The following is a 20,629-nucleotide window of genomic DNA, read 5'->3' on the forward strand; positions in this document are numbered from 1 at the left end:
ACCACCCCCTGCAGGAACTGTCAATCTCCCTGGTTAAATGACCGCTGCTTGATAAATCCTGACTGCAGGTTATCTTGTGAACCTGCAGTTGAAGTGAGGAGAAGGGCTTGATAAATCGAGCTCTTAATGTGAGAAGGGTGATACAAAGGGTATAATGAGGATATATAAATAGATGTCAGTGATAAAATGAGTTGGATCCTCCTGTTGCTATTACTCAATGAATAAAGCTGAACTGATGTTGGGATCAACCACTGAATAATCATTTGAGAAGATGTTATTCGTTTCAGTCACTGATGCCAATGATTAATATTCACACGTGTGTTAGAAATAACATGAGCAGAATCTGGTTTTATTTGTTTATTAAGTAGCTCATAAAATATAGAAAATAAAACATTAACTCTTAAAACACCAGGTACAATTAACACTTTCATTAGTACAAGATCTTTACTGGATACTGCAAGAGAAACCTTTATGTTACTGTCTCAACTGAAATAATTAGTTCATGTCCGTTCCTCACTTAAGATGTGCGACCATCTCAGTTACTTGAATGACTATCTCACTTTCTTACTGCTTTCACATCGGTTTTATGAGTAAACGTCAGAACAAATTTCTTGCGCTCAGCTCTCTCCTCTACAGGATTCCTCTTATCTCGCATACGATATTTCACGTCCTTTAGAACCTCACAGAGGAATTTTAGAACTTCCTCGTGTCTGGATCGGATTTTCAGGCAGTCGGTCTGGGTGAAGTTCTCCAGTTTGAATATGTTATCGATTCCCATGTTTCTAAATGTTGCCTCAACTTCAGTCAGTTTTCCTTGTGATTTAAATGTGAGAACCACAATGGGAACCAGTCCTAGGGGAGATTACAATAAATGAAGAATTAAAGGGACAGTGAAGTCCAAAAATAACTTTCATGATTAAAATAGGGCATGCAATTTTAAACAACTTTCCAATTTACTTTTATCAATAATTTTGCTTTGTTCTCTTGGTATTCTTAGTTGAAAGCTAAACCTAAGAGGAACATATGCTAATTTCTTAGACCTTGAAGGCCACCCCTAATCTCAATGGTTTTTCACCACTAGAGGGAATAGTTCATGTGTTTCATATAGATAACATTGAGCTCACAAACGTGAATTTTCTGAGGAGTGAGCACTGATTGGCTAAAATGCAAGTCTGTCAAAAGAACTGAGATAAGGGGGCAGAATGCAGAGGCTTGGATACAAGGTTATCACAGAGGTAAAAAGTATATTTATATAACTGTGTTGGTTATGCAAAACTGGGGAATGGGTAATAAAGGGATTATCTATCTTTTTAAACAACAACAATTCTGGTGTTGACTGTCCCTTTCATACAAAGGAAACAAATTTTAGAAACATTTAGTGATGTGTCTCTGTTTTAAATTTCCAGAACAATATACGTGCATGAACTCTTTAGATCAATTCAGTTCACCTATTAAAGGCCAGATTACAAGTGGTGATATAGTTTTTTTTGCCTTGTGCACAAGTAAAAGATTGCTCCTATTACAAGTTAAAAGAAAACAGAAGAGCGCAATCGTGATTTATGCTCGCCAGGTTAGAAAGCTTGTGCAAAGGATAGTGAGTTGAATAAAAGTTACACTAAACACAACAAAAATACATTTAAAAGGTCAGTTACGATATCTGATAACAAATTATTCATAATTTTTTTTTTTTTTTAAAAAGTGCTCAAAGATATAAGGTATAGGCCTCTAGTTATCAAGCCGTCAACCTCAAATACGCTGGAATTCCGCAGCGTATTTGTGGCAAGGCTGATTCGCCTTAGTTATCAAAGGCTAGAGACCGGCAAAAGTAGAATTTAGTGACGTAAGCTTCGATCCGTCGGACTCAGTCCGACACAGATCAATTCTTAGGTCACTCCAGAATCTGACTACTTTTGCTAGTTATCAAAAAACTAGCAGGTACGCTCTGCATTTTTCCGGCCCAGCGTACCTGGTTTTCAACCCGCCGCCCTGGAGGCGGCGGATCCCATAGGAATCAATGGGAGTCTGACCATAGCGAAAGTTCATGTTCGCTGCTGCCCGACATCCCATTGATTTCTATGGGAGATGTCTGCACCTAACACCCTAACATGTACCCGAGCCTAAACACCCCTAATCTGCCCCCCCTACACCGCCGCAACTAAATAAATGTATTACCCCCTAAACCGCCACTCCCGGAGCCCACCGCCACTATAATAAACTGATTAACCCCTAAACCGCCGCTCCCGGACCCTGCCGCCACTATAATAAATATGTTAACCCTTAAACCGCTGCTTCCGGACCCCGCCGCCACCTACATAATACCTATTAACCCCTATCCTGCCCCCCCTACACCGCCACCACTATAATGAAATTATTAACCCATAAACCTAAGTCTAACCCTAACCCTAACACCCCCTAACTTAAATATTAATTAAATAAATCTAAATAAATATTACTCTTATTAACTAAATTAATCCTATTTAAAACTAAATACTTACCTTTAAAATAAACCCTAATATAGCTACAATATAAATAATAATTATATTGTAGCTATTTTAGGATTTATTTTTATTTTACGGGCAACTTTGAATTTATTTTAACTAGGTACAAAAGTTATTAAATAGTTATTAACTATTTAATACCTACCTAGTTAAAATAAAGAGAAAATTACCTGTAAAATAAAAACTAACCTAAGTTACAATTACACCTAACACTACACTATACTTAAATAAATTATTCCTATTTAAACCTAAATACTTACCTGTAAAATAAACCCTAAGATAGCTACAATGTAATTAATAATTACATTGTAGCTATTTTAGGATTTATATTTATTTTACAGGTAACTTTGTATTTATTTTAGCTAGTTAGAATATTTAATAAATAGTTATTAACTATTTAATAACTACCTAGCTAAAAGAAATACAAAATTACCTGTAAAATATATCCTAACCTAAGTTACAATTAAACCTAACACTACACTATCATTAAATAAATTAAATAAATTACCTACAAATAACTACAATTAAATACAATTAAATAAACTAACTAAAGTACAAAAAATAAAAAAGCTAAGTTACAAAAAATAAAAAAAATAAGTTACAAACATTTCAAAAATATTACAACAATTTAAGCTACTTACACCTAATCTAAGCCCCCTAATAAAAAAACAAAGCCCCCCAAAATAAAAAATGCCCTACCCTATTCTACATTAAAAAGGTAACAGCTCTATTACCTTACCAGCCCTTAAAAGGGCCTTTTGCGGGGCATGCCCCAAAGAAAACAGCTCTTTTGCCTGTAAAATAAAAATACAACCCCCCCAACATTAAAACCCACCACCCACATACCCCTACTCTAACCCAAACCCCATTAAATAAACCTAACACTACCCCCCTGAAGATCATCCTACCTTTAGCCGTCTTCAGCCAGCCGACCACCGATGGAACAGAAGAGGAGATCCGCAGCGGCAGAAGTCATCATCCAAGGGGCGCTGAAGAAGTCTTCCATCCGATTGAAGTCATCATCCAGGCTGCGTCTTCAATCTTCATCCGTCCGGAGCGGAGCCATCTTCAGACGAGCCGACGCGGAGCCATCCTCTTCTACCGACGGACTAACGACGAATGACGGTTCCTTTAAGTGATGTCATCCAAGATGGCATCCCTCGAATTCCGATTGGCTGATAGGATTCTATCAGCCAATCGGAATTAAGGTAGGAAAAATCTGATTGGCTGATTTAATCAGCCAATCAGATTGAGCTTGCATTCTATTGGCTGTTCCGATCAGCCAATAGAATGCGAGCTCAATCTGATTGGCTGATTGGATCAGCCAATCGGATTGAACTTCAATCTGATTGGCTGATTCCATCAGCCAATCAGATTTTTCCTACCTTAATTCCGATTGGCTGATAGAATCCTATCAGCCAATCGGAATTCGAGAGATGCCATCTTGGATGACGTCACTTAAAGGAACCGTCATTCGTCGTTAGTCCGTTGGTAGAAGAGGATAGCTCCGCGTCGGCTCGTCTGAAGATGGCTCCGCTCCGGATGGATGAAGATTGAAGACGTCGCCTGGATGATGACTTCAATCGGATGGAAGACTTCTTCAGCGCCCCTTGGATGATGACTTCTGCCGCTGCGGATCTCCTCTTCTGTTCCATCTGTGGTCAGCTGGCTGAAGACGGCTTCAGGGGGGTAGTGTTACGTTTATTTAAGGGGGGTTTGGGTTAGAGTTGGGGTATGTGGGTGGTGGGTTTTAATGTTGGGGGGTTGTATTTTTCTTTTACAGGCAAAAGAGCTGTTTTCTTTGGGGCATGCCCCGCAAAAGGCCCTTTTAAGGGCTGGTAAGGTAATAGAGCTGTTAACTTTTTAATGTAGAATAGGGTAGGGTATTTTTTTTATTTTGGGGGGCTTTGTTATTTTATTAGGGGGCTTAGATTAGGTGTAAGTAGCTTAAAATTGTTGTAATATTTTTTAAATGTTTGTAACTTATTTTTTGTAACTTATTTGTTTATTTTTGTAACTTAGCTTTTTTAATTTTTTGTACTTTAGTTAGTTTATTTAATTGTATTTAATTATAGTTATTTGTAGGTAATTTATTTAATTAATTTAATGATAGTGTAGTGTAAGGTTTAATTGTAACTTAGGTTAGGATTTATTTTACAGGTAATTTTGTATTTCTTTTAGCTAGGTAGTTATTTAATAGTTAATAACTATTTAATAACTATTCTAACTAGCTAAAATAAATACAAAGTTACCTGTAAAATAAATATAAATCCTAAAATAGCTACAATGTAATTATTAAGTACATTGTAGCTATCTTACGGCTAGATTTAGAGTTGGGTGGTAGCCGTCAAAACCAGCGTTAGAGGCTCCTAACGCTGGTTTTTACCGCCCGCTGGTATTTGGAGTCAGTCAGGAAAGGGTCTAACGCTCACTTTGCAGCCGCGACTTTTCCATACCGCAGATCCCCCTACGCCATTTGCGTATCCTATCTTTTCAATGGGATCTTTCTAACGCCAGTATTTAGAGTCGTGGCTGAAGTGAGCGTTAGAAATCTAACGACAAAACTCCAGCCGCAGAAAAAAGTCAGTAGTTAAGAGCTTTCTGGGCTAACACCGGTTCATAAAGCTCTTAACTACTGTGCTCTAAAGTACACTAACACCCATAAACTACCTATGTACCCCTAAACCGAGGCCCCCACCACATCGCCGCCATTCTATTAAATTTTTTTAACCCCTAATCTGCCGCTCCGTACACCGCCGCCACTTCCATTATCCCTATGTACCCCTAATCTGCTGCCCCTAATACCGCCGACCCCTACATAATATTTATTAACCCCTAATCTGCCGCCCCCGCTATCGCTGACACCTGCATATTTTTTTAACCCCTAATCTGCCGCTCCGTACACCGCCGCAACATACATTATACCTATGTACCCCTAATCTGCTGCCCCTAACACAGCCGACCCCTATATTATATTTATTAACCCCTAATCTGCCCCCCACAACATCGCCGCCAGCTACCTACAATAATTAACCCCTAATCTGCCGAGCGGATCTCGCCGCTACTCTAATAAATGGATTAACCCCTAAAGCTAAGTCTAACCCTAACACTAACACCCCCCTAAATTAAATATAATTTAAATCTAACAAAATAAATTAACTCTTATTAAATAAATTATTCCTATTTAAAGCTAAATATTTACCTGTAAAATAAACCCTAATATAGCTACAATATAAATTATAATTATATTGTAGCTATTTTAGGATTAATATTTATTTTACAGGCAACTTTGTAATTATTTTAACCAGGTACAATAGCTATTAAATAGTTAATAACTATTTAATAGCTAAAATAGTGAAAATAATTACAAAATTACCTGTAAAATAAATCCTAACCTAAGTTACAATTAAACCTAACACTACACTATCAATAAATTAATTAAATAAACTACCTACAATTACCTACAATTAAACCTAACACTACACTATCAATAAATTAATTAAATACAATACCTACAAATAAATACAATTAAATAAACTAACTAAAGTACAAAAAATAAAAAAGAACTAAGTTACAAAAAATAAAAAAATATTTACAAACCTTATAAAAATATTACAACAATTTCAAACTAATTACACCTACTCTAAACCCCCTAATAAAATAACAAAGACCCCCAAAATAAAAAAATGCCCTACCCTATTCTAAATTTAAAAAGTTCAAAGCTCTTTTACCTTACCAGCCCTGAAAAGGGCCATTTGCGGGGCATGCCCCAAATAATTCAGCTTTTTTGAATGTAAAAAAAAACATACAATACCCCCCCCCAACATTACAACCCACCACCCACATACCCCTAATCTAACCCAAACCCCCCTTAAATAAACCTAACACTAAGCCCCTGAAGATCTTCCTACCTTATCTTCACCATGCCAGGTTCACCGATCCGTCCTCCGAAGTCTTGATCCAAGCCTCCGAAGTCTTCATCCAAGCCCAAGCTGGGGCTGGCGATCCATAATCCGGATGAAGTCTTCTATCAAGCAGCGGCTGAAGAGGTCCAGAAGAGGCTCCAAAGTCTTCATCCTATCCAGGAAGAAGAGGAGATCCGGACCGGCAACCATCTTGATCCAAGCGGCATCTTCTATCTTCATCCGATGACGAACGGCTCCATCTTGAAGACCTTCAGTGCGGATCCATCTTCTTCTTCCGACGTCCAACTGAAGAATGAAGGTTCCTTTAAGGGACGTCATCCAAGATGGCGTCCCTCGAATTCCGATTGGCTGATAGGATTCTATCAGCCAATCGGAATTAAGGTAGGAAAATTCTGATTGGCTGATGGAATCAGCCAATCAGGTTCAGCTTGCATTCTATTGGCTGTTCCGATCAGCCAATAGAATGCAAGCTCAATCTGATTGGCTGATCCAATCAGCCAATCGGATTGAACTTGAATCTGATTGGCTGATTCCATCAGCCAATCAGAATTTTCCTACCTTAATTCCGATTGGCTGATAGAATCCTATCAGCCAATCGGAATTCGAGGGACGCCATCTTGGATGACGTCCCTTAAAGGAACCTTCATTCTTCAGTTGGACGTCGGAAGAAGAAGATGGATCCGCGCTGAAGGTCTTCAAGATGGAGCCGTTCGTCATCGGATGAAGATAGAAGATGCCGCTTGGATCAAGATGGTTGCCGGTCCGGATCTCCTCTTCTTCCCGGATAGGATGAAGACTTTGGAGCCTCTTCTGGACCTCTTCAGCCGCTGCTTGATAGAAGACTTCAGCCGGATTATGGATCGCCAGCCCCAGCTTGGGCTTGGATGAAGACCTCGGAGGCTTGGATCAAGACTTCGGAGGATGGAACGGTGAACCTGGCATGGTGAAGATAAGGTAGGAAGATCTTCAGGGGCTTAGTGTTAGGTTTATTTAAGGGGGGTTTGGGTTAGATTAGGGGTATGTGGGTGGTGGGTTATAATGTTGGGGGGGGGGTATTTTTATTTTTTTTTTACAGGCAAAAGAGCTGAATTATTTGGGGCATGCCCCGCAAATGGCCCTTTTCAGGGCTGGTAAGGTAAAAGAGCTTTGAACTTTTTTAATTTAGAATAGGGTAGGGCATTTTTTTTATTTTGGGGGTCTTTGTTATTTTATTAGGGGGCTTAGAGTAGGTGTAATTAGTTTTAAATTGTTGTAATATTTTTCTAATGTTTGTAAATATTTTTTTATTTTTTTGTAACTTAGTTCTTTTTATTTTTTGTACTTTAGTTAGTTTATTTAATTGTATTTATTTGTAGGTATTGTATTTAATTAATTTATTGATAGTGTAGTGTTAGGTTTAATTGTAGGTAATTGTAGGTAGTTTATTTAATTAATTTATTGATAGTGTAGTGTTAGGTTTAATTGTAACTTAGGTTAGGATTTATTTACAGGTAATTTTGTAATTATTTTAACTATTTTAGCTATTAAATAGTTATTAACTATTTACTAGCTATTGTACCTGGTTAAAATAATTACAAAGTTGCCTGTAAAATAAATATTAATCCTAAAATAGCTACAATATAATTATAATTTATATTGTAGCTATATTAGGGTTTATTTTACAGGTAAGTATTTAGCTTTAAATAGGAAACATTTATTTAATAAGAGTTAATTTATTTCGTTAGATTTAAATTATATTTAACTTAGGGGGGTGTTAGTGTTAGGGTTAGACTTAGCTTTAGGGGTTAATCCATTTATTAGAGCAGCGGCGAGATCCGCTCGGCAGATTAGGGGTTAATTATTGTAGGTAGCTGGCGGCGACGTTGTGGGGGGCAGATTAGGGGTTAATAAATATAATATAGGGGTCGGCAGTGTTAAGGGCAGCAGATTAGGGGTACATAGGTATAATGTAGGTTGCGGCTGTGCACGGAGCGGCAGATTAGGGGTTAATAATATGCAGGGGTCAGCGATAGTGGGGGCAGCAGATTAGGGGTTAATAGGTGTAAGGTTAGGGGTGTTTAGACTCGGGGTACATGTTAGAGTGTTAGGTGCAGACGTAGGAAGTGTTTCCCCATAGAAAACAATGGGGCTGCGTTAGGAGCTGAACGCTGCTTTTTTGCAGGTGTTAGGTTTTTTTTCAACTCAAATTGCCCCATTGTTTTCTATGGGGGAATCGTGCACGAGCACGTTTTTTAAGCTGGCCGCGTCCGTAAGCAAAGCTGGTATTTAGAGTTGCAGTGGCGGTAAATATGCTCTACGCTCCCTTTTTTGGAGCCTAACGCAGCCCTTCTGTGAACTCTAAATACCAGCGGTATTTAAAAGGTGCGGGGGAAAAAAGCACGCGTAGCTAACGCACCCCTTTGGCCGCAGAACTCTAAATCTAGCCGCTAGGGTTTATTTTACAGGTAAGTATTTAGTTTTAAATAGGAATAATTTATTGATAGTGTAGTGTTAGGTGTAATTGTAACTTAGGTTAGTTTTTATTTTACAGGTAATTTTCTCTTTATTTTAACTAGGTAGGTATTAAATAGTTAATAACTATTTAATAACTTTTGTACCTAGTTAAAATAAATTGAAAGTTGCCTGTAAAATAAAAATAAATCCTAAAATAGCTACAATATAATTATTAGTTATATTGTAGCTATATTAGGGTTTATTTTAAAGGTAAAATTTAGTTTTAAATAGGATTAGTTAATAAGAGTAATATTTATTTAGATTTATTTAATTAATATTTAAGTTAGGGGGGTGTTAGGTTTAGGGGTTAATAATTTTATTATATTGGCGGTGGTGTAGGGGGGTAGGATAGGGGTTAATAAATGTATTATAGGTTGTGGCAGTGTGGGGGGGGCAGGATAGGGGTTAATAAATTTATTAGAGGTGGCGATGGTGTAGGGAGGGCAGATTAGGGGTTAATAAGTTTAATATAGGTGGCGGCGTGGTCCGGGTGCCGTGGTTTAGGGGTTAAACAATTTATTTAGTTGCGGCGGGGTCCGGGATCGGCAGGATAGGGGTTAATAAATTTATTATAGGTGGCGGCGGTATAGGGGGGGCAGGATAGGGGTTACTAGGTATAATGTAGGTGGCGGTGGCCTCCGGGAGCGGCGGTTTAGGGTTTAATACATTTATTATAGTTGCGGCGGTGTCCGGGAGCGGCGGTTTAGGGGAAACTAACTTTATTTAGTTGCGGGGGGCTCCGGGGGCGCCTGTATAGGGGGTAGAACAGTGTAGTTTAGTGTGGGTGCTTAGTGACAGGCTAGCAATAAAGCTGGGAAAAAGCCGAAGAGCAGCGAGATCGGATGAGCGATAACTATCACAGTCCGCTGCTCATCGCCCCGTACTTGGTGCGCGGCTTTTTGACAGCTTTATTGATAGCTTTGGCGAGCTGCGGCGATGGTAGGCGAGCTTAGGCGGGCGTATTGGGGCCGGCGAAGGCAGGTAAGTAGACACGTTGATAACTAGAGGCCATAAGGTCTTTGACAAAAAATAAAGGGATGTAAGGGCTTTAACACACACATATATATATATATACTAGCCCTAAAAGCCGTTTACACGGGCCATTTTTTGCAGTACAGCGGTCCCGCCCCTTGCTCTCTCTCCTCTTTTGCTCTCTCTCTCCCCCTCTCTTTTGTTCTCTCTCTCCCCCTCTCTTTTGCTCTCTCTCTCCACCCTCCCTTTGCTCTCTCTCCCCCATCTCTTTCGCTCTCTCTTCCCCCCCTTGTTTGCTCTCTCTCTCTCTCCCTCCCTCTCTTGCTTTCTCTCCCCCTCTCTTTTGCTCCCTCTCTCTCCCCCTCTCTTTTGCACTCTCTCTCTCCCCCTCTTTTGCACTCTCTCCCCCTCTCTTTTGAGCTTTCTCTCTCCCCCCTATCTTTTGCTCTCTCTCTCCCCCCCTCTTTTGTTCTCTCTTTCTCATTCTCCCCCCTCTCTTTTGCTTGCTCTCCCCCTCTCTTTTGTTCTCTCTCTCCCCCTCTCTTGCTCTCTCTCCCCCTCTCTTTCTCTCTCTCCCCCTCTCTTTTGCACTCTCTCTCTCCCCCCTCTCTTTTGTGCTCTCTCTCGCCCCTCTCTTTTGCACTCTCTCTCCCTCTCTCTTTTGCGCTCTCTCTCTCCCCTTCTCTTTTGTGCTCTCCCCCTCTCTTTTGCTCTTTCTCCCCCCATCTTTTACTCTCTCTCCCCCTCTCTTTTGCTCTCTCTCTCTCCCCCTTTCTTTTGCTTTCTCTCCCTCCCCTCTCTTTTGCTCTCTCTCTCATCTCTCTCTTTTGCTCTCACTCTCCCCCCTCTCTTTTGCTCTCTCTCCCCCTCTTTTGCTCTCTCCCCCCTCTCTTTTGCTCCCTCTCTCCTCTCTTTTGCTCTCTCTCCCTTCTCTTTTGCTCTCTCTCCCCCCTCTTTTGCTTTCTCTCTCCTCTCTTTTGCTCCCTCTCTCCTCTCTTTTGCTCTCTCTCCCTTCTCTTTTGCTCTCTCTCCCCCCTCTTTTGCTCCCTCTCTCCTCTCTTTTGCTCCCTCTCTCCTCTCTTTTGCTCCCTCTCTCCTCTTTTGCTCTCTCTCTCCTTTTTTTTCTCTCTCCCCCCCCTCTCTTTTGCTCTCTCTTTCTCATGGCCATGGCCACTCCCACCTGGCCCTGCCCCATCACGCCCGACCCCATCATGCCCGACCCTTTCCCTGTCACGCCCAGCCCCACCCCTGTCACATCAGACACTGTCCCCGTCATACCTACAGTTCTTGCAGTGGACAGGTCAGTTTGTTGAAGGCCAGGTGTGTTTGTCCTCGCACAGTCTCTACTGCGCATGACAGTTTCGGACTAACACACTTGGCCTATTATAGGATAGATATACATATTACATTTTCCTAATGACTATTCACTGCAACTGTATATCTATCCCATTGATTGCAGCCTGTTGCACTGACACTGTTTCACTATGGAGTTTATTGTTTGAACAGTATATATCTTTCCCCCTATTGCTAACCACATAGAGGCGCGCCCCCCTGACCTATCAGATACCTCTGGCTCATTGACTGACAGCAGCTGGCGTGACAGGACTACTTACATCCCTCCCACACTGATGCTCTGGTTAGTGCATTGTATCCACACCTCTAGACACACGGTTTATAGGTGGTTTGATCTCCCAGTTGTCTCATTATCTCCTCCCGATAGTCTTTATAATTAAGCAGGACAATTGCGCCCCCTTGTCCACCTCTCTCAGAACAATATTATTGTCGCTCTGTAAGGTTTTCAATTCCTCCCTTTCACCTTAGAGATTATTCCTGTAGCCTACAATACATCTGTTGGTATGTTTAGCCTCCTGGAGCATAAGGCGTAAAAACGTTTAAATGGATGCATTGCTGCTCTGGGGGTCAAAGGTACTTTTTCCTCTGAATGCGTTGCATTCCCCTCTCTGCTCTCCTTCTTGAAAAAAATTGTTGAGTCTTAGATTTCTGGTGAATTTCTGAATATGTATGTAAATATCAAAATCATCTGACTTAGTTGGAATGAAGGATAATCCTTTGTTTAAAACCATCATTTCATCTGTAGTTAGGACATGTTCGCTCAAATTGATAATACGGTTCTCATCCTGCTCCCCCTCCTTGGAGGTCTTGGGGGCCTGTTTGTACCCCCCCTCTCCTGGTATGGGTCCTCTTCCTTCCTCCTTTTTTTAATGAGTAATCATTCCACTCATATTGTTAGTTTGTAAGGATACGGGCATGTTTGTATTTTCCGAGTTTGAGCTGTTCCCTGAGCTATCAACAGTACCTATTGGTCTATTCCTGTAGTATCTTTGTCTCCATGGTCTGTTGGTGCGATACTGCATAAGTTCCTCTGGGCTTAGTTGCCATCTATTTACACTTTTGTTCTTATAGTCGCTCGTCACATCTTCAAATTTTCTATTTTTAAATGTAATGAGCTCATTTTCGTACTTCTTTACTTCCTCCTGCATTTTACTGATCCAGTCCTTTTCTTTCTTAGCTTCTAATGTACATAGATATAAATCTTCATGCTTTTTTACATCAATTCAGTTTATTTCCAGAAGTCTGGTCACTTCCTCAACCACCAAGAACACCAAATCCAGTGAGCACTTATTTAAAATGTTGCACCACTTGGTGCAAAAACTGGGGTTCTTCCTCCCTATGGTAGGGGTGTTTCTTACCCTGAATGTCCCGGGGTATGAATTTTCTTCTGTGGTATTCAGACAGGTAAGAGCCATGCAGAATTAGGGGCGAGATTATATAAACGGCGCAGGCTTCAGCGCAAGCGCTGCAACCCGTGCCTCCCGTAATTTCACCTCGCACATCGGGCTATTACATATATACGGCGCCGGCAAATCATAAAGTGCTGTAAGTCGGGTAAACTAGTGATGTCCAGAAATGAGCGTAAATACAAATTTCTGGAGTCGCCAGTGACTTACGCCATTTTAGAAACTATCGGCGCCTAAGAAAAGTTAAAAAAAATATCAAATCTCCCATAAAAAAGTGTAATACGCCTCCCAAAAATAAGCCCGACATGTAAAACCCCTATATCCGCCATCAAACCCACATCGGAACTAATAAAAGTATTAACCCCTAAACCGACCCCCTCCCACAACGCAATTAAACTATTTAAACTTAATTAAACCACTAACCCCTATATCCGCCATCAAACCCCCACCGCAAGTAATAACTAAAAAATTAACCCCTAAATCCGCCAACCCCAACATCGCAAACTACCTATTAAAGTAGTAACCCCTAACCCGCCAAAGCCCACAACGCAATAAACCTATCAAAGTATTAACCCCTAAACCGCCAAAGCCCACAACGCAAACTACCTATTAAAGTATTAACCCCTAAACCACCAAAGCCCACAACGCAAACTACCTATTAAAGTATTAACCCCTAAACTGCCAAAGCCCACAACGCAAACTACCTATCAAAGAATTAACCCCTAAACAGCCATTAACCCACAACACAAACTACCTATTAAAGTATTAACCCCTAAATCGGCAAAGCCCACAACGCAAACTACCTATTAAAGTTTTAACCCCTAAACTGCCAAAGCCCACAACGCAAACTACCTATTAAAGTATTAACCCCTAAACTGCCAAAGCAAACAAAGCAAACTACCTATCAAAGTATTAACCCCTAATCCACCATAGCCCACAACACAAATAAATAACTGAATTATTAAGCCCCCTAACCTAACACCCCCTAAATGATCCCAAATTACAAAATACTAAAGTTACTGTTAAAATAAAAAAACCTAACACTACTTTAAAAATAAAAAATAAACTAAGTATAAATTAAAGGGACAGTCTATTAAAAATTAAAATTCTGGTGTAGACTGTCCCTTTAAGCTACAATTACAGAACATACAAAAATCTATGATTACAGAAAATAAAAAACAAAATTATCAAATTTTAAAAAATTATACCTAATCCCTATGAAAATCCCCCCCCCCCCAAAATAAAAACACCCCCTACTCTAAGAATAAACTACCAGTAGCACTTAAAAGGGCTTTTTGCAGGGCATTGCCCCAAGATAAACAGCTTTTTTACATTCAAAATACACAAAGTCCCCCCTAACAGTAAAACACCCCACCAACCAAACCCCCCAAATAAAAAATCTAACACTAAAAAACCTAAACTACCCATTGCCCTGAAAAGGGCATTTGATGGGCATTGCCCTTTGAGGAAGGAAAAGCACTCCTGGTGAAGTAGGTAAAGGCCAATACTGCCTATTATGCCCAGGGTGCGCATAGAGATACAATACACTTGCAGAAAATAGAAGGCACTCACTGGGTCTTAATTGAAAGAATACTCTTTTAATTGTGACATTTCGGGATCACCCCCGTTTTAAAACAGACATACAATGTGAACAGTTTACTCACCCTCTTTAAAACACTCTTTCCCGACTTGACTACTGCAATAACCTACTGTCCATGGATACAATTCATTTAAATAAAACAATGATATAAAACTTGTAAGAGACAGGACATCATTACAAACACATGCAGGAGGAATTGAGGGCCCTATTCCGTGGGAACTTACAATCAAGAAGGGTAGGAGGTTGAGAAACAGAAGGTGAGGACTTCAAGATTGAGAAAGATGTCAATGCAGAGTTAGATAAAGGAAATGTTGTTAGGTAAGTGAAATTAATTTATTATTGAGTTGGGTGGTAGGCTTCTCTGAACAGAAATGTCTTCAGGGAGCATTTAAAGGAAGAAGGATTAGGGCAAAGCCTGACAGCACGAGGGAGAGTGTTCCAGAGGGTAGGTGCTGCACGACAGAAGTCCTGCAGTCTAGCATGAGAAGAGGTGATAGTAGCGGATGCAAGGAGCAGGTCATTGTTGGATCTTAGTGGGCGGGCTGGAGTATACTTGTTTATTAGAGAGGATAGGTAGAGGGGAGCGGCGTTGGTGAGAGCTTTGTATGTAAGGTTGAGAATTTTGAATTTAATTCTGCTGTGAATGGGGAGCAAATGAAGGGACTCGCAGAGAGGTGCAGCAGATACAGAGCGACGGGAAAGGTGGATCAGCCTGGCAGAGGCATTTAGGATGAATTGAAGGGGGGCGAGGCGGGAAAGAGGAAGGCCAGTAAGTAGGTTATTGCAGTAGTCAAGTCGGGAGATAACAAGGGAGTGGATTATTTGCTTTGTTGTGTTAGCGCTCAGAAAAGGGCAAATCTTGGAAATATTGCGTAGATGGTTGCGGCAGGATGTAGAAAGCGATTGGATATGGGGGACAAAGGATAGATTTGTGTCAAGTGATTGGATGTAAAAAGTGATTGGATATGCGGGACGAAGGATAGAGTCAAGTGTAATTCCGAGGCAGCGGACTTTGGATAATGGGGAAATGGTGATGCTGTCAACAGGGATAGAAAAGTCAGAAGTCAGCGTAGAGCTTGAGGGGGGAGATAAGAAGGAGCTCAGTCTTGGACATGTTAATCTTTAGGTGGTGAGAGGCCATCCAGGAAGAAATACCAGATAAGCAGTCGCTGACATGAGAAAGGACAGAGGGAGAGAGAGCAGGGGTAAAGAGGTAGATCTTGGTGTCATCAGTATAGAGGTGATATTTGAAGTCATAACTGTTGATAAGTTTACCCAGCAAAGAAGTATAAATGGAGAACCAATCCTTAAGGTACTCCAACAGACAAAGAAATTGGAGAGGAGGAGTTGCTGGCAAATGACACAGAAAAAGACCTGTGAGAAAGATAGAAGTGAATCCAGGAAAGAGCAGTGTCACAGAGGCCAAAAGAGCAAAGAGTCTGTAGGGAGAGGGGATGGTCAACTGTGTTGAAGGCAGCTGAGAGGTCAAGTATGATGGGTATAGAGTAGTGGCCAATATAGAGAGAAGATTGTTAGTAACCTTGGTAAGGGCAGTCTCAGTTGAGTGTTTGGGGTGGAATACAGATTGCAGGGGATCAAGAAAGTAGTTGGTGGACAGGAAGTGGATTAGGCGGTTGTAAGCTAGTTTTTCAAGGAGTTTTGATGTTAGTGAAAGCAGTGATATGGGGCTGTAGCTTTCAAAAGAAAACGGGAATGAGCCGGTAGAGAGACATAGGTTGAAGATGTGAGTAAGAGCAGGAGTGAGGGTGGAAGACAGGGAGGGTATTAGATGGGAAGGGATAGGGTCCAGTGGGCAGGTAGTGAGGCGTGAGGAAGATAGTAAGGAAGAAACTTCATTCTCAGAGGCTTTATGGAAGATGCAGAGGGTGGCAGAGGGAGTAACTGGGCCTGTTGTTGGGATATTGCAGGTTGGTGTTGGGATGTTGCTTAAAAAGCAGTCTGCCAGGTCTTGAGTACTAAAGACAGACGGGGGGTGGGGTGGAGCAGGTGGGTAGAGGAGAGAGTTAAAAGTGGAGAAGAGTTGTTTAGGGTTTGAGGAAAGAGTAGATATGAGAGAAGAGAAGTAGGTTTGCTTGTCTAAGTGAAGGGCAGAAGTGTATGAACGAAGAATAAATGTATAGTGTATGAAATCAGGTTCAGAGTGAGTTTTCCTCCAGACATGCTCAGCAGTACGGGAGCATTTTTGCAAATAGCGTGTTTGCTGAGTGTGCCAGGGCTGTAACTGACGGTGTGATCTTTTGCACAGTTGGGGAGGGGCAAGTGTGTCTAGTGCAGAGGAGAGGGCTTTGTTTTAGTGGGCTGTAGTGAGATCAGGGCAGGTTATAGTGGAAGTGTGAGGGAGGAGATCTTGATTGATTTTTGAAAATTGGAGCGGATCCACAGCATGTAGATTTCTACAGGTGCGGGAGCGGTATGGAGAAGTGGGTTTAGCTGTTGCATTGCTATTATAGGTGACCAGGTGATGGTCTGAAATGGGAAAAGGACGACATGTGAGGTCAGATATAGAGCAGAGGTAGGAAAATACCAGGTTGATGGAGTATCCATCACGCTGAGTAGGGAATAGGGTGGATTGTGAGAGACCGAAGGAGGATGTGAGTGAAAGAAGTTTAGAGGCAGCAGGGGCAGATGGGTTGTTAATGGGAATGTTAAAGTCCCCAAGAATTAGGGTTGGAATATTTGAAGAGAGAAAGTGAGGAAGCCAGGCGGCAAAGTTGTCCAGGAGGGCGATAGATTACTGCCACTTTGAGGGAGAGGGGGTAGAACAGGCGAATACAGTGGACTTTAGAGGAGGAGAAGGAGAGAGATGGGATTGGAGGTAGGTACTGATAATTGCAGGAGGAGGAGAGCAGGAGCGGGATCCCAGCGGGAGAACAACCTTCTGAACTGCAAACCGTAATCATAGACATTGTTTACAATATACAGTCTGTGCAATATTCAGATGTTCTAGCTGTGGTTGTTCTCTGTAAACCCCTGTGATTTTAACACACATTGTAATAAATTGTTTTAACATTCATCTGAGTTCACTTCTATCTGCTCCTGTTGGAGTCTCCCATTGCTTTTATATCAAGAGCTTGATGTGAAGCTCTGCAGTATGTGAGTATACAACTTACATGTGAATTAACCCTGTAGTCTCACAGGACTTCACTATTGGCAGCATTGATCTGTTTTATTTGAGGTTAACCCTTGGAGGCCTTTTTATCAAGCTGTCAACCGCAAATACACCGGAATACCGTAGCGTAATTGTGGCGAGCTTGATTCGACCTAGTTATCAAAGCCTACAGATTCGCCGGTCTCAATTCGACACAGATCGATGCTTACGTCATTACAGATGTTCTGAATACACATTCGGCACTATTTGACACTTTAAAAAAGTTATCAAATAGTTAACCGGTACTCTTGCAGCTATTCTGGCCCAGCATACCTGGTTTTCAATCCACCACCGTGGATGCCATAGCAATCAATGGGAGTTTAAAAGCACCAAAAGCTTATGTTCGATGCTGCCAGATATCCCATTGATTTATATGGTAGAAAACCAGTTACGTTTACACCTAACACCCTAACATAAACCCCGAGTCTAAACACCCCTAATCTGCCACCCCCGACATCGCCGCAACCTAAATAAAATGTATTAACCCCTAATACACCTCTCCCGGACCCCACCGCAACTAAATAAAAGTATTAGCCCCTAATCCGCCTAATTCGCAAATTAGCTTTGAAACGTTTTTTTGCACTTACTAATAGGGATCCAGAAATGGGGAAGGAAAATGAGTCAGCTACTGTTAGGGACATCAAGACAGATAATGCACACACTTATTGTAATCCACATCTTCATTTTCAAGATGCTTTTGCGGTTGTCACTCTTGATGCCCTTTTTTTTACCCTGATGAAGACCATGATAGGGATGTCCCATTAAATGTACTACACCCACCTAAAAAGAATAGGTCTTCATTTTATCCGGTGAACTACAGGGGCCCAATGATTAATGCTTACCAGAAGGCAGTCCAAGAGGACATATTTAAGCTTGAGCAGGAGGTGGGAACTAAAAAACGCAGAAATGCTGCCGCCCTTAACCTGAATCATACTGAACGTGCAGCTCTTAAATCCCTACAGGATAATAGAGATATTGTTATTAGGGATTCGGATAAGGGCGGCAGCATTGTAGTAATGGATAAGCCTTTTTATCTGGAGGAAGCTTATAGGCAGCTCTCAGATTCTACAGTCTATCGTAAACTTCCTAGCAATCCCACTTTACCTTTTAAAAGGGAAATGACGAAACTAATTGAAGATGGTGTCTCGCTTGGCATTTTTACCACAAAGGATCTTGAATCCTTAATTCCTGACTATCCTATAACTCCTATATTCCACCATGTACCGAAAATCCACAAAAGTGCCACCTGTCCACCTGGTAGACCAATTGTGGCAGGTATTGGTTCTCTCTTGGAACCTCTGGGAGAATGGATGGATAGTATCCTTCAGCCCATTGCTACAATGCAATTGAGCTATTTGAAGGATACATCACATCTTTTAGCCACATTGGATAACTATCAGGTGGCAAGAGGACTTTTGTTGGATTACTGCAGACATTACATCCCTTTATACCAGTATCCCACAGCATCTTGGTATAAAGGCTGTTGATTTTTTTCTGGATAAGGAATGCAGTCTTGATAATTCGGTCAGGTTATATATAGGTGATGTATTGAGGTTCTTGCTGACTCACAATTTTTTTACCTTTGACGAAGAGTTCTATCTGCAAATACGGGGAACAGCCATGGGGGCAAAATTTGCCCCGGCTTTTGCCAATATTTTTGTTGTTTGGTAGGAGCTAATGTACGTTTACTCCCCTACCAATCCATGGCAAGAGCAGATAGAGCTCTTCGTCAGGTATATAGACGATCTGCTCTTAGTGGTGCGCAATAACAAGGATCCAAAATTTTTACATGACCTGTTGCTCTATTTCAGTACTAATGAAATGGGTTTAAGTTTCACAGGTGAAATGAATGATAAGGAAATTAATTTCTTGGATCTTAGATTGTGCATCACTGATGGGTCTATTATGACTAAAACTTATAGAAATAGTACTGCTGGTAACACCATTCTACATGCCAGCTCCCAACACCCAGGTCATTTAATTAAAGCCATACCCAGAGGTCAATTTATCAGACTCCGTAGAAATACGCAGTCTGATATCATTTTTGAACAACAATCATTGGAGCTTAAGGACAGACTTGTCAAAATAGGATATAATCCTATACTCTTGGACAAATGCAGACAAAATTTAAAAATCCAAAATTTTAGGTCTAATAAGAGAAATCAGCCTAGAGTAAACATGTCTGATGACTCTGTTGTATTTTCAACAGAGTATACTTCACAATTTACCAGTATAGTCCATATCCTGGACTACACATCTGTTAATGGGCGACTGTTTTAAAGCCACTTGTTGACAGATTTAGATTTGTCTCCAGGAAACCTAAAACCTTAGCTAGATCACTATCCCCTAGTGTGGTTGGGTCTAAATTAAATCACAATACTCCGTGTTGGCTGTCTAAAAAAGGCAATTTTAAATGTGGAGGTAGGCAATGCACAACTTGTGCTAATATAAAAATTGGAAACAGCTTTACTTCTACATATGACAATAGTATTTACCAGATTGATTTCTATGCCAATTGTAAGACCACATACGTGGTGTACTTACCTGTAATCTATGTAAAAGTCAGTATGTAGGCAAAACGTCACGCGAGGCTAGAACAAGATATGGAGAACATACTAGGGATGTCAAAAACTACTTTGTAGATTCAGCAGTGGCCAACCATTTTAATTATTACCATTTTAGCCATATAGCAGATATGACTCTACAGATTATAGACAGAGCTATACTCCCTCCTAGGGGTGGGAATAAAAATAAAATTCTAGATAAGAAAGAGCTTTACTGGATTCTAAAATTAAATACTAGAATACCAATAGGTATGAATAAGGAATGTGACATTAACTTCTTTATCGATAATTAATTTTTCTTTTCTGTATATTTACTTGCGGGCCAATGGGTTGTACTAAAATTTGTTTGGAGGTAATATTCATTCATATGCCTTATACTATTAGCTTAATAGTTTCAATCTGTGTATAGGTTTATATAAAATATTTTTGTGCTTTGTATCTTGGGGTTTGTGTTGTATGCTCTCTTTTTTGCTTTACTTTGTTCTGGGTATAATTCACTTACAATGAATAAGTATATCTTATGTTTTAACTTTTTGTTGGTGAAGGAAGGGCTAACTTATATGTATATAAGGCCAGACCAGCCGCTAACATCTCAGTCTATGATTAAGCGCCACTAGGGGGCGCGAAACGCGTCAGGCCATCTGTCCC

The 20,629-nt window shown here is 40.7% G+C and overlaps 1 protein-coding gene across 1 annotated transcript in view; it reads right to left on the minus strand.

The window, feature by feature from the left end:
• Positions 1–342: 342 nt before the first annotated feature.
• The window catches only part of LOC128641566 (uncharacterized), a 55,170-nt gene continuing 34,883 nt past the window's right edge, over positions 343–20,629 (minus strand). Inside the window, exon 4 of the mRNA XM_053694106.1 lies at positions 343–852. Within this exon, the coding sequence (XP_053550081.1) occupies positions 557–852 (296 nt within the window). The 3' untranslated portion in view covers positions 343–556. The remainder of the gene's footprint in view (positions 853–20,629) is intronic.

The sequence above is a fragment of the Bombina bombina genome, chromosome 11 (assembly GCF_027579735.1).
Source record: "Bombina bombina isolate aBomBom1 chromosome 11, aBomBom1.pri, whole genome shotgun sequence".
NCBI classification, from domain to species: Eukaryota; Metazoa; Chordata; class Amphibia; order Anura; family Bombinatoridae; genus Bombina; species Bombina bombina.